The 14,594-nt window shown below is 37.9% G+C and overlaps 1 protein-coding gene across 26 annotated transcripts in view; it reads right to left on the reverse strand.

The window, feature by feature from the left end:
- LOC147340773 (UDP-N-acetylglucosamine transferase subunit ALG13-like) overlaps window positions 1–14,594 on the reverse strand; it is a 78,902-nt gene that overhangs the window by 27,379 nt on the left and 36,929 nt on the right. For 17 of the 26 annotated variants that reach the window (XM_086388049.1, XM_086388040.1, XM_086388038.1 and 14 more), the window contains 11 exons: window positions 10,326–10,401; window positions 9,214–9,322; window positions 7,572–7,636; window positions 7,156–7,256; window positions 6,011–6,138; window positions 5,015–5,261; window positions 4,332–4,442; window positions 3,995–4,142; window positions 3,521–3,641; window positions 669–701; window positions 529–584 (listed from right to left, as the gene is read on the reverse strand). In XM_086388049.1, the coding sequence (XP_086244175.1) occupies window positions 529–584; window positions 669–701; window positions 3,521–3,641; window positions 3,995–4,142; window positions 4,332–4,442; window positions 5,015–5,261; window positions 6,011–6,138; window positions 7,156–7,256; window positions 7,572–7,636; window positions 9,214–9,322; window positions 10,326–10,401 (1,195 nt within the window). The remainder of the gene's footprint in view (window positions 1–528; window positions 585–668; window positions 702–3,520; window positions 3,642–3,994; window positions 4,143–4,331; window positions 4,443–5,014; window positions 5,262–6,010; window positions 6,139–7,155; window positions 7,257–7,571; window positions 7,637–9,213; window positions 9,323–10,325; window positions 10,402–14,594) is intronic. The other 9 variants (XM_086388036.1, XM_086388025.1, XM_086388023.1 and 6 more) reach the window with 2 other exon arrangements.

The following is a 14,594-nucleotide window of genomic DNA, read 5'->3' on the forward strand; positions in this document are numbered from 1 at the left end:
TTCCAGGCACAGAGAAGTTAAGAGTCTCAAGGGAAATATGCTCAGTCCAATTTAAAGAAATGGAAAAGTAATACGTGTCACCTCCACATGGAAGCTGTAAGAGCCAGTGCACCATTCACTACCTTTTGTTTCTTGTCTTACCAATCATGAATGGAGCTTCCATCAGCCTAAGCCCCTAAGCAGAGCCCTCCTGAGCCCTCCACTACGCAAGTAGCAGAAATAAACTTTTGCTAAATTAAGTACCTGAGATTAATGACCCATGACAAAATCCTCTAAAAAAATCACTGCCAATGTTCAAATTTCCTCTTGTATCAACACATATTAGGAACATCTAGGATAATTTCTAGAAAAATGTGATCTTAGATGAGCTAATTTCTGGGTCTCAATTTCTTCATCTACAAAATCAGAATGATACCCTAATACCTCATAGGACTATTCTGACTTAAACACATTTAAGTGCATAGCTCCTAGAACAGTGCTCTAGTACACAGGAGCTATATGTGTTTGAGATTATAATTAAATACCTACCAAGTTTGCAGTAGATTCAGCTGTGCTATAAACACCTGAAGTGTCATAGTCTGGTTCTAGAAGATATAACCAAAGTACAATAATGAGCATTATTTTATAGTTTGAAATTTTATAAATAATGAATATCAGATCTCACTGACCTGAAGGATAAATATAATCTTCATGATATCCCCCTAGGAAAAAAAGACAGAAAAAGTGCATTTATGTAGAGCTTTTTGCTCAGCAGTATCCGATGGCCAGCACTTGCTTTTTCTCAAGTTTTATGGGTACATGTTCAAAACTAAAATGTACACATTCTTGAAACAAGTGATTTAAAGCTTTCATACTAGTCAACAGATATTAGTCAGACTGGCTATAAACAGCACAAATTTCTCCTTTGAAAGTTCCCTTGGTTCTTAAGAGTTCAGGCAGACGTGAAAAACCCAACTCTGTCCAATTCTGGCAGTAGATTATGGTGATTAACTTCACTGGCTCTGGAGTTAGGACTGTCTAGATTTGAATCTTGAATAACTGTATCACTTTAGGCAGGTTATTTAATTTCTGTGTCTTCATTTCTTCATTGTAAAACAGGGATAATAGTACCTAGCTCATAGTGGGGTGAAAAGAACATAGTATGATGCTCGACATATAGGAAATGGTGATTATAAAGTAATGTGACTAAAATAACCAATAGGTTGCTTAGGTGAACGTTAAAGGAATATGTCATACCTCATCTGTTTTTCAGCCTGATACAGGTATATAATACCTTGAAAATCAGTTTGTTGTCAGAAGATTGCTTAGAGGACTGAAGTACTTTTCTGTAAGACTGCTATATCATTGAAATTCAGAGAAAATCAACCTTCAGTTGGACTGCTTTCCACCAAATAAAACCACAAAGGTCAAAAGTGGATTTGATTCTTAAACATGTCACTTATCAAATACATATGCAGGCAGCTCCTCCAGAAAACAGGATTTAAGGTGAGAAAAAATACTTGGTTACTCTAAATATGCCACTATAGGTGAACAGTACATCTGAAGGTACCCACCACGCTAAAAGAAATAGACAAAGGGTCATCCTGAGTAAAAGAGCCAGGAATACGCATACATAAGCACAGGCATACATATGCATGTACAAATTCTTCAAAGATCATTCTTGGGCTAGATATGTTGTCATTAAATTCTTTAAAATATCTATTTTCTTCATCATAAATAGCAGCAAGAAGAATATAACAAGAAAAGACGCTGACCAGTAAGTCAAATCATTCAGAACACCTCATACCTCCTTAATCCACCCAATTCCTCCAGAAGTGTTTCAGTAGGCATATATCATTTTACAGAAAAAGTTAATAAAAAAAGCACATTTCACAATGCAAGGCACTCCTAACAACTATTAACAGTGTGAGTCAGATAAAACCAAGTTCAAAACTGATCTCTGCCAGTCACAAAGGACCACATATTGCATGAATCCTTTTATATGAAATATCCAGAACAGGCAAATCCATTAAGACAGAAAGCAGACTGATGGCTACCTATGACTGGTGGCAGGGAAGGGGATGCTGGGGGGATAATGGGGACTGACCACTAATAGGTAAAAGTGTTAGTCGCTCGGTCGTGTCTGACTCTTTATGACTCCCTAGGCTGTGGCCTCTCAGGCTCCTCTGTCCATGGAATTCTCCAGGCAAGAATACTGGAGTGGGTTTCCAGTCCCTTCTCCAGGGGATCTTCCCAACCCAAGAACTGAACCCAGGTCTCCTGCATCACAGGCAGATCCTCTACTGTTTGAGCCACTAGTGAAGTGAAAGTCATTCAGTCATGTCCGACACTTTGGACCCCATGGACTATACAGTCCATGGAATTCTCCAGGTCAAAATACTGGAGTGGGTAGCCTTTCCTTTCTCCAAGGGATCTTTCCAACCCAGGGATCGAACCCAGGTCTCCTGCACTGTAGGTGGATTCTTTAACAGTTGAGCCACTAGGGAAGGCCACTAATGGGTACAGGGTTTCTTTTTCTAAAATTGATTGTGATGATGTATGCAACTTCATGTCAGAGAAGGCAATGGCAACCCACTCCAGTACTCTTGCCTGGAAAATCCCATGGATGGAGGAGCCTGGTGGGCTGCAGTCCATGGGGTCGCTAGGAGTCGGACACGACTGAGCGACTTCACTTTCACTTTTCACTTTCATGCATTGGAGAAGGAAATGGCAACCCACTCCAGTGTTCTTGGGAGCCTGGTAGGCTGCCATCTCTGGGGTTGCACAGAGTCGGACACGACTGAAGCGACTTAGCAGTAGCAGCATGCAACTTCATGACTATACTAAAAGCCACCATTTACACTTTAAACACTGAATTGTACATGTTAGGTAAAGTGTACAAATGTGTAAGTTACATCTAAGTAAAGCTGTTATAAGTAATTAAATCTCTGCCATTTACCAAGTATCTGATTTTGGCTATGTCATTTTCCCTCTGAATCTCAGTTTCCTCATATATAAAACAAAGATACACATTCCTCAGAGGGACAAAGTATTATATTAAATTTTAAATATAATTGCTTAGTACAGTATATGGCCATTAGAACTCAATGAATAGTAATGTTTATAGATCAAATATATTTCTTCAGGAAAAGAAATTATTTCATAGCAGTCTTGTAAAATAACAATCACAGGAAAATCTAAAGTAATTATACAAATGGTATGGACAACATGAACAGTTGCTTACTAACAAAGAATAGATATTTCCAATACTGAAATCTCACCAAATCAAAACTCACTGAAGACCTATCAGAGAACTGAACATTTTAACAATGTAGTGGCTTTACAGAAATAGAAGTCTGTCTTTCTGAAAAATATCAAGACATCTTCAAAATCTAGCAAGCTCTGATAACAAGAACTGATAACTTTCAAAATGAGCTGCCAGAACGGAGGGGGACCCTTTCCAAACCAAAACTTTAGCCCTGTTGTGCTCATACCACAAGAATCATCTTTTTAAAAAAATACTGAACTGTAACTGACTCACCACTGTCACTCTGGCCATCACCCTCCTCTGAATTCAAAGGCTGTTTGCCTGAGCTATGTCCTCGCCTTGCAACACAGTATCTCGAAGAAGCAGGAACCATTGTAGAGGGCCCTCCATGATTCTGTACCAAAGAGATACACACAAACACAATGTCCCTATATAGTCAGAGAAAAAGCTACAAATATTTTAAATGTACTTGAGAATCAAAAATATGTGAGGAAGTAATGATCAAGAAAACAGAAAAATTTAGCCCATACTTATATAGGCAAGTCCACCTCTACGCCTCTTCTGTAAGGACAGCTTTAAAAATTCCCCTAATTTTTAAAAGCTCTAAGATGAAAACTCATGTTTTCCAGGAAGGGCTTTATTTGGTAATTTGCAAAGTAGCTAAAATTTATCCACATTACCTTTACTTAAAAAAAATAAAAGAGAAAAAAATAAATAGCTTTGTGAGTAAAACTTTGAACTACTTACAGGTAAAGCTGGATAAGCAGTTTCATCCCCTTCTTCAACTTCATAAAAAGTAATGGTTTCTTCCAAGCCCCTGGGCATTTCTGGAGCAAAGCTAAACTGGCACTCCTTATTCATACAATGCATCTGGCGGTGACTACGTCTAAAGGAACTTAAGTTTGCAGAATGAGAAGGGGATAAAAAGATAAAATATGATACTAACTTGTTTCTAAATTTCTAAATACTAGTTCAAACGCCTCTATGTTGACACTTTAAAAATATTAGTCCATATATTTATTGCATAGCAATAAAGTCAGACTCACTCATTTTCTCTAACCTTCCACATTTAAAGTTCACTTACCGAGATCTATAGAAGTTGTCATAGCTCTGGCAGCACCTTTTACCCGGACCAGGGTAAAAACCGACTTTAGGGCCTGTCATGTTGTGCCTGTTTATAAAGCGAGAAGAATCCCTAAGAATAACGGGGGAAAAAACAGAACTCTTATTTACTAGTGCTTGAGCAGTCAGTCTTTGTAGTTAAATAGAATTAACATATCTGTCTAAAAACAATCAAATAGAAAGAGCTTTGCTTTCCTCACTACTGGCATTAGGCCTATCCATTGTTTTTAATTGAAGTATAGCTGATTTACAATGTTGTATTAATTCCTGCTGTAAAGTGATTCAGTTATATATATATATATATACACACACATACATTCTTTTTTCCTATTCTTTTCCATTACAGATCGGCCTATTCATTATTGATAGATTCAGTGCCATATACATGGCACTCTCAGCCTGATGGCATTCTATCTTCTAGCAACTGCTTCATATTCTCCTAGACTGTGAGAATACGAGTCTTCCATAAGTTTGCCAAGAATTTAAGTATACATCGTTTCCATTCTCTATGTCCCTTCAGGTAGAGATTATAAGAGAAATCTAAACTATTAAGATATTTCTAAGTTCTACCGTAATTCTGCCCAGGAATTATTTCCAATGTCTAAACAGAGACGTACATTATCTTCAAAGTTAGTTAAGACCTACCTGGGCATCCCATATCCCCGACCTTGTCTCTGAGATGAATGTTGAGGATGAAAATGTTCATTAGACATAACATTGCCAGCTGTCTGTGAGTAGTGCATTGGAGGGCCATGCCCATAATGCATACTGTGCTGAAGCCTGGGTGGGAGAAGGGGTTCTGCCCTGCTGTAAGCCATAGTCATATAAACCTCTTTCCCTCTAACTTTCTTGAACATCTTCTTCCGTTGCTTCATGTCCATCTCTGACATAGCTTTCAAGAAAACAAAGCAGTAAGCAATAAGCTTCATAACCAAAGCAAAAGGTCCAAGGTATCCCACAAATGTCTAGAACACTCAGATGTTTTTCTAGGAAATCCATATGAATACAGGGGAAGAAATTTCTGTATTTTCAAAGGATGTACTAGAAAAAAAAAAAAAAGGATGTACTAGGTGTTCCTTTTGGAAGGGCAAAACGAACAAGTAACTTCTGTATTGATGGACATCTCAGCACTATCTTTAGTACAGGCAACTTTTGTCATCGAAACAGTTAGTCATTCCATTTCCTATGTTACTATTATCTAAGAAATTATGCCTATTAATATCTCTGGTTGCTTCCATGAGATGCTTTCCTAGTTCTTTGAGAAATCTTTTCAGGTTTTAGAGCTTAAAGTCCACCCCAGCTTAAGCTAAACAAAGTCACCTACACAGTAGTTCTCACCTAGGGACGGTTTTGCCCCTTTCCTCCTTGTGGCACATTTGGCAATGTCTGGAGACATTTTTGGTTGTCATAACTTGGAGAAGAATGCTGCTGGCATATAGTGAGTTGAGGTCAGGGATGCTGCCAAGCATCCTACAATGCATAGGACAGCTCCCTGCAACAAAGTATTATCCATCCCAAAACTTCAGTAGTGTCAAAGGAGGAACTTTAAACCAGGATAAGACTTGAGTTACAGCTTTAAAAATAAGTGCAATTTAGATAAGTACAAGAAGAGGAAAATAATAAAACTTTCAGTATACAAACCTATTTCTGGGATATAGCCCCCAGAAATTTTCTGGTAACTTCTTCCTTTCCTACTGGGCATAGCATTCCAGGCAGGAACAGGTGTCACTTGGGTAACTGGTTTTAAGTCAACTAGTGGAACAACATGCCTTAAAGGTAGAGATAACAACATGAAGCCACTGCAAAACAGTCAATTCTCATTTTATACACATCCCTCCTGCTTCATTTTCAAGTGTTTTCTACTTAAACCTGTAACCCCTAGCCTCCTTATTGAAGTTTTCTTTGTACATTAGAAAACTAAGAGCAGTTTGTATAAATTCATAGCTGTTTATAGCACATATCACATTAAGTAGGAAAGACTGTGGTAGACTAGTTTACAAATAATTGTTGCCTCTCCTTGGAGAAGGATTATATTTTCTCACCCCACTGACTTTAGGCTTAATTATGTAACGTATTTTGGCCAGTAAAATGTGAGCATATGCTTTAAAAGTCAGCACATGGTTTGTCATGTTTTCATTTTCCACCTGCCTGTGATCATGGCAGTATATGTCTGGATAGAGCCCTTGTCAACCTGGGCCCCTTTGTTGACCTACTATAAACATGCTAAATGAGAAAGAAATGAACTCTAAGTTTGCTGAGAGTCTGGTTGTTAGGGCAGCACAGCCTAGTTTAATGGTTCTCAAAGTGTACCAACAGCATTAGTATCACCTGGAAACTTTTTACAAGTTCAAAGTCTTGGACCCCATCACAAACTTACTAAATCAAACTTTGGGGACAGAGCTCATCAATCTGAATTTTAACAAACTCTCCATGTAATTCTGGGGTATGTTAAAGTTTGAGAACGAATGGACTAGCCTAATTTGATATTGGCAGAGGCTCAGTTAGCAAACTAGCTTTCAAATTAGTATAAATTTATATCAGAATTTTGTTGTTCTTAATATTTCTAATAAGTTGGCTATTACCTAGGATTTCAAAACTTATGCATAGACTTACTGAAATTTCATACTTCATCACATGCTTTTACAATTCAAAATAAGTCATCTTAGGCCAGTACCAGATATAACTTTGTTCTCTTACTAGCATCCTGGTAATTCTCAATTTAAGACTATAAAAAGGCATCAAGAGCCAAAGATTTTAGTTAATTCAACAAATTATTATATTCTTACTTTTCTGCCAGCTCTTCAATGAAGACTGTTACTGAACTGTTTTCATTTCCAACTTCCTGAATATGAGCATTATAATATCTTCCACCTGATTCCAAGCGAACCTGAAAGAGGGGAAGAGACAGTAAGAACACATCTAGTCTTGAGTCTATCAGCAGATCTGGCTTTTGCTAAGCAAAAATACTACTTCTCCTGAAATGGAGTTCAGTATCTACTTATTAAAGCAGCTGATAATAAACACTGCCAGTCCAGTTCAATGGAGGCAGCACAAGCTGAAAAAGCTTTACACTTCACATATAATCACAAGTTTGTAATTAAAACCTAACATAAACATTAATTAGTTTTGTTAATCACATATTAATGACTAAAACCACAATCTCAGAAAAGCAAATTACTGATTCTTTAAAGAAGAAACTAACCTGACATTTGTCTCCCAAATAGTACTGTCTCCCAGCATACTCCATATAATCAGATTTTTGAAGTTCTATTAAAAGAAAATGAAGATTCAAGCTCAACTGAACTGGTTCCTTTCCTGTTTTACAACAGTTCATTTTCTAATTTGTTTTTACCACAGTGTTTTTGACAATGCTACCAACCCCTATAATCTAAAATCTGTAGGGAAAATGTCCTGAAGCAGGGTTCCCCAACCTCCGGGATCTAATGCCTGATGATCTGAGGTGGAGCTGATGTAATAATAAAAATAAAGTGCACAATACATGTAACATGCTTGAACCATCCCAAAACCATTCCCCTCCCGGTCCATGGAAAAACTGTCTTCCATGAAATCAGTCCCTAGTGACAAAAAGGTGGGGGACCACTGTCCTGAAAGGTCTCTCCATCACTCTTAACAGGTTATTACTGTGGTTAATTTAAGGAGATTTGCCAGAATAGTTCTGTGCTATAAGACACAAATAAGTGGAAACTTAGAGGTTGTAATCTTAGAATTAGTCATACACCAATAAGGTTCAATTTGAAAGTAACACTTCAATTTTTTTTAAGAAAATAAAAAAAAAAAAGAAAAAGAAAGACTATGCAGCTGCTTCAAAGCAATACAGTTTTCCCCTGAACAACATGGGTTTGAACTGCAGGGATCCACTCATATGTAGATTTTTTTCAATAGTACTACAAATACTGAGGTTGGTTGAATCTGAGGATGTGGAACTGTGGATACAGAGGAATTGGGAATACTGAGGGCAGATTACAAATTATATCTGGATTTTCAACCACTTGGAGGATCAGTGACCCTAACCTTCATGTTGTTCAAGGGTCAACTGTATTTTTAGCCATTTATTGTGTTCTACAAGGTATTAATCTCATTCTAGATTATTAACCATACCTAGGCTCACCACCAAGGTCCAAGGAGTTGAATACGAAACATTAAAGGCTACACTGATGGCAGAACTTTAAGACGTAATTTGATCAACTTAGTTATAAGGAGAGAGAAACAATTACCTATGTCAAGGGTTGGCAAATTTTCTCTGTAAAAAGCTAGATGATAAATATTTTAAAGAATGTAGGCCATACAGACTCTGTTGCAACTATTTAAATCTGTCATAAAACCTTATGGTCACTGAGAATTGAATATAATTTTCATGTGTCACAACATATTGTTCTTTTAATTTTTCCCTGCCACTTAAAAATAGAAAACCATTCTTAGTTCATGGACCATAAAAAAACAGGTAGCAGATTGGATTTGACTCACATGTCACAGTTTGCTAACACTTGACCTAGTCATCTATCATCCATCTTAACACATTAAACTTAAGTGGAACTTATATCCACTTACAATTCTGGTACTCTTAAAGTTATCTAAAGACAGAGTCTTTGCAAAGTTGAAGTCCCTGATGAACATCACACTCTAAAAGATCCCTCACCAATTCTATCCCTATTTGCTTCCTCCTTTGGACTTAAATCATGTATTGAGTAGGCTAAAAGTACCATATAAACATATAAACGTGTTTTTCATAACCATGGTTTGAAAACATCTCTTATTTAAAAACAATTTGCAAAATTGTTCTCCTAGATCTGCCAGGATTCAAAAATATCCTGTTATTTCATTACCTTTTCTGCTGTCCAACCAAACATCAAATTCTACATTACGATAGATTTCTGGATCCAGGGCTTTGAGCACCTTATAGGGGAAGAGCATCTTTGATGGATTTTCTGGAGACTAAAACAAAAATAATCATGCTACAACTCACCATCCTTAAGTCTTCCTTCTATGAAGAAGGAAGAAATAAGGTTCTTTTCCTTTTTATAAAACTATGTACATATAGGCCTTTCCTTCTTTATTAAAAGAAATTAAATCCACGATAACTTTTACTGTGTATTTTAAAAAGCAGGAGTCTAAATAAGTAATATGCAGAAATCTAAAAGGTTATAGATGACAGAAGGGAAATGTTTTCTAAAGCATCCAATAACTCAGGACATATATTAACCAATGCAACACAGACAAGAATTAAAGATTCAGTCAGGGCTATTCAACAAGTCTCATCTTGATATACACACAGAGGTGCAAGTGTTTCTGTACCCTAAAGTCAACTGGACAAATCTGAAAACTACTTCGTTTTGATCAAAATCTGTTACAATTTCCAAAGAATTAGCTTTTTCTTCTGCTTTCCTAGAATGTCATGGTATTCCATACTGTTTCCAAATTACCAGTACTTGAGGGCATACACAAAGATTGTTTTAGTAATATTTGCCCTATTTAACTAGTCTCAAACTGAAGGTCTGCTTGATTTTAGACCTATACAGATGGTAAAATTCCCCTTGCTTCTCTAACTAGGATTACTGTCTATTTTTTTTTTTTTGAGTAAAACAGGAATAAACATTATTCTCTTTAATGACAAAAAGAAACCTTAGCAACAGAAGATTGACTGCAAACCAAATATCCACTAGGTTTCTAATATTACTTTAACTTGAAAACAACAGCTTCTGAAATTTCTGAAGTGTTCAGAGTAAGCTTTGGAAAAAAATTACAACTCCATAAGAATAAAAATTAAGAGAACATTAAGCACACATTTTACATTTTCAGATCAAGACTTCCACAAAGGAAAACATCAGCTCCTCCCCCACCCTATATAACTAAAATGGACCATCTGACCTTTACTAGTTTAACTTATAATATTGCAAACCAAGATTATGAAAATTATTTGCCCTAGAAGATCTCAAACCTTTGTTTCGTCTGTTCCTTGATTGTACCCCTCTGGTATATTTTCAACATTGCAGCAGGCACCCCACTCTTCAGTCCTAATTGAAAAGATTTAGAACAAAGAGCTTTATATAAATGCAGTAGCTAAGCAGTCTTAAGTTTAATGACTATACCACCACCTAGTGGTAAAGTAGTTCAATTCTAAAAATGAGGCAAATATTTTTTTCATCCCAACATCCCAACATTATGCTTCTTTTTCTTAAAGTACGTGCTACTTACACCTTCTGTATTTCACCCCTCCTGTGGGGAAAAAATCTTAAGATGGTCCCTATGGTCCCCACCTACTGGTGTTCACATGCTTGTACGATTCCCCTCTAAGCCTGCATCTAACCAATAGACAGGATGTATAACATTATATACATGATGTATAGTATTCTTGCCTTGAGAACCCCATGAAGAGTATGAAAAGGCAAAAAGATAGGTCACTGAAACATGAACTCCTCAGATCAGTTGGTGCCCAATATGCTACTTGAGATGAGCGGAGAAATAACTGCAGAAAGAATGAAGAGACAGAACCAAAGCAAAAACAACACCCAGCTGTGGATGTGACTGGTGATAGAAGCAAAGTCCAATGCTGTAAAGAGCAATATTGCATAGGAACCTGGAATGTTAGGTCCATGAATCAAGGCAAATTGGAAGCAGTCAAACACAGGAGATGGCAAGATGTGAACGTCGACATTTTAGGAATCAGCGAACTACAATGGACTGGAATGGGTGAATTTAACTCAGATGACCATTATATCTACTACTGCGGGCAGGAATCCCTCAGAAGAAATGGAGTAGCCATCATGGTCAACAAAAGAATCCCACGTGTTTTTGGATGTAATCTCAAAAACAACAGAATGATCTCTGTTCATTTAAAAGGCAAACCATTCAATATCATGGTTATCCAAGCCTACGCCCCAACCACTAACACTAAAGAAGCTGAAGTTGAACAGTTCTATGAAGACCTACAAGACCTTTTAGAACTAACACCCAAAAAAGATGTCCTTTTCATTATAGGGGACTGAAATGCAAAAGTAGGAAGTCAAGAAACCTGGAGTAACAGGCAAATTTGGCCTTAGAGTACAGAATGAAGCAGGGCAAAGGCTAATAGAATTTTGCCAAGGGAACACACTGGTCATAGCAAACACCCTCTTCCAACAACACAAGAGAAGACTCTACACATGGACATCACCAGATGGTCAACAGCGAAATCAGATTGGTTATATTCTTTGCAGCCAAAGATGGAGAAGCTCTACACGGTCAGCAAAAACAAGACCAGGAGCTGACTGTGGCTTAGATCATGAACTCCTTATTGTCAAATTCAGACTTAAATTGAAGAAAGTAGGGAAACCCACTAGACCACTCAGGTATAACCTAAATCAAATCCCTTATGATTATACAGTGAAAGTGAGAAATAGATTTAAGGGAATAGATCTGATAGAGTGCCTAATGAATTATGGACAGAGGTGTGTGACACTGTATTGCAGACAGGGATAAAGACCATCCCCATGGAAAAGAAATGCAAAAAAAAAAAAAAAAAAACAAAATGGATGTCTGAGGAGGCCTTACAAATAGCTATGAAGAGAAGAGAAGTGAAAAGCAAAGGAGAAAAGGAAAGATATAAGCATATGAATGCAGAGTTCCAAAGAATAGCAAGGAGAGATAAGAAAGCCTTCCTCAGCGATCAGTGTGAAGAAACAGAGAATAACAATAGAATGGGAAAGACTAGAGATCTCTTCAAGAAAATTAGAGATACCAAGGGAACATTTCATGCAAAGATAGGCTCAATAAAGGACAGAAATGGTATGGACCTAACAGAAGCGGAAGATATTAAGAAGAGGTGGCAAGAATACACAGAAGAACTGTACAAAAAAGATCTTCATGACCAAGACAATCACGATGGTGTGATCACTCAACTAGAGCCAGACATCCTGGAATGTGAAGTCAAGTGAGCCTTAGGAAACAACACTACAAAGCTAGTGGAGGTAACTGAATTCCAGTTGAGCTATTTCAAATCCTAAAAGATGATGCTGTGCAAGTGCTGCATTCAATACACCAGCAAATTTGGAAAACTCAGCAGTGGCCACAGGACACGAAAAGGTCAGTTTTCATTTCAATCCCGAAGAAGGGCAATGCCAAAGAATGTTCAAACTACCACACAATTGCATTCATCTCACATGCTAGCAAAGTAATGATCAAAATTCTCCAAGCCAGGCTTCAATAGTACATAAAATGTGAACTTTCAGAGGCTCAACTTGGACTTAGAAAAGGCAGAGGAACCAGAGTTCAAATTGCCAACATCTGTTGGATCATAGAAAAAGCAAGAGAATTCCAGGAAAACATCTATTTCTGCTTTATTGATTACACCAAAGCCTTTGATTGTGTAGACCACAACAAACTGTGGAAAATTCTTAAAGAGATGAGAATACCAGACCACCTGACCTGCCTCCTGAGAAATCTGTATGCAGGTCAGGAAGCAACAGTTAGAACTGGACATCGAACAACAGACTGGTTCCAAATAGGAAAAGGAGTACGTCAAGGCTGTATATTGTCACCCTGCTTATTTAACTTATATGCAGAGTACATCATGAGAAACACTGGGTTGGATGAAGCACAAGCTGGAATCAAGACTGCCAGGAGAAATATCAATAACATCAGATATGCAGATGACACCACCCTTATGGCAGAAAGTGAAGAAGAACTAAAGAGCCTCTTGATGAAAGTGAAAGAGGAGAGTGAAAAGGCTGGCTTAAAACGCAACATTCAGAAAACTAATATGGCATCTGGTCCCATCACTTCTTGGCAAATAGATGGGGAAAAAGTGGCTGACTTTATTTTGGGGGGCTCCAAAATCACTACAGATGGTGACTGCAGCCTTGAAATCAAAAGATGCTTACTCCTTGGAAGGAAAGTTATGACCAACCTAGAGAGCATATTAAAAAGCAGAGACATTACTTTGCCAACAAAGGTCCATCTAGTCAAAGCTATGGTTTTTGCAATAGTCACGTATGGATGTGAGAGTTGGACTATAAAGAAAGCTGACTGCCGAAGAATTGATGCATTTGAACTGTGATGTTGTGGAAGACTCTTCAGAGTCCCTTGGACTGCAAGGAGATCCAACCACTCCATCATAAAGGAAATCATTCCTGAATGATTGGAAGGACTGATGCTGAAGCTGATACTCCAATACTTTGGCCACCTGATGCAAAGAGCTGACTCCTTTGAAGACCCTGATGCTGGGAAAGATTGAAGGTGGGAGGAGAAGGGGACGACAGAGGATGAGATGGTTGGATGGTATCACCAACTCCATGGACATGAGTTTGGGTAAATTCCGTTAGTTGGTGATGGACAGCGAGGCCTGGCATGCTGCAGTCCATGGGGTTGCAAAGAGTTGGACACGACTGAGTGACTGAATTGAACTGAACTGATATCATTACACTGAATAACAATGTAGTGCCTGTCTTGCTGATCTCTCTCTCTTTTGCTGACTATAAGGAATCAGCCATGTTCACCAACCCCATGCCACAATGAGCTGAGGGTTATCTCTGGTTGTCAACAAAAAGCTGATGTTTTTAGTCCTAGAGCTGCATGGAATTGAATACCACCAAGAACCACCTGGATTTTTCCCCAAAGCTCCAGATGATAACTCAATCTTGATCAAAACCCTCAGTACATTCTTGTGACATCCTAAGCAGAAGACCCAGCTAAGCTGTGCCCAGATTCCTAACCCACATAAGAGCTTAAAACAACATTCTTATCTCATAGTTTAAGTCTGTGGAAATATTGTTATGTAGCAGAAAATAACTAATACACCTTGCCTTCCTACTACTTTAAGTTTCTGTAGGCCTCGGGTGTTTTTTTTAAATTGGAGGATAATCGCTTTACAATGTTGTGGCGGTCTCTGCCATACACCAATGTGAATCAGTCATAATTTTATATATATATATGTGTATGTGTGTGTGTGTGTATATATATATATATATACACACCCTCCCTCTTGAACCTCCTTCCCTCCCCCCATTCCACCCCTCTACATCATCACAGAGCACCAGATTGGGCTCCCTGTGTTATACAGCAGCTTCCTGCTAGTTATCTATTTTACGCATTGGTAGCTTATGTATGTCAATGCTACTTTCTCGATTTGTCTGCCCTCTCCTTCCCCGCTGTGTCCACCAGTCTGTTCCCTAAAACTAAGCCTCAAGTTCTTAGGATGAATAATCAGTAAAGCATGAAGCAACTTCTACCC

This window comes from Bos grunniens, chromosome X, assembly GCF_055505025.1.
Source record: "Bos grunniens cultivar Pamir isolate PY7600 chromosome X, Bosgru_T2T1.0, whole genome shotgun sequence".
NCBI lineage: Eukaryota > Metazoa > Chordata > Mammalia > Artiodactyla > Bovidae > Bos > Bos grunniens.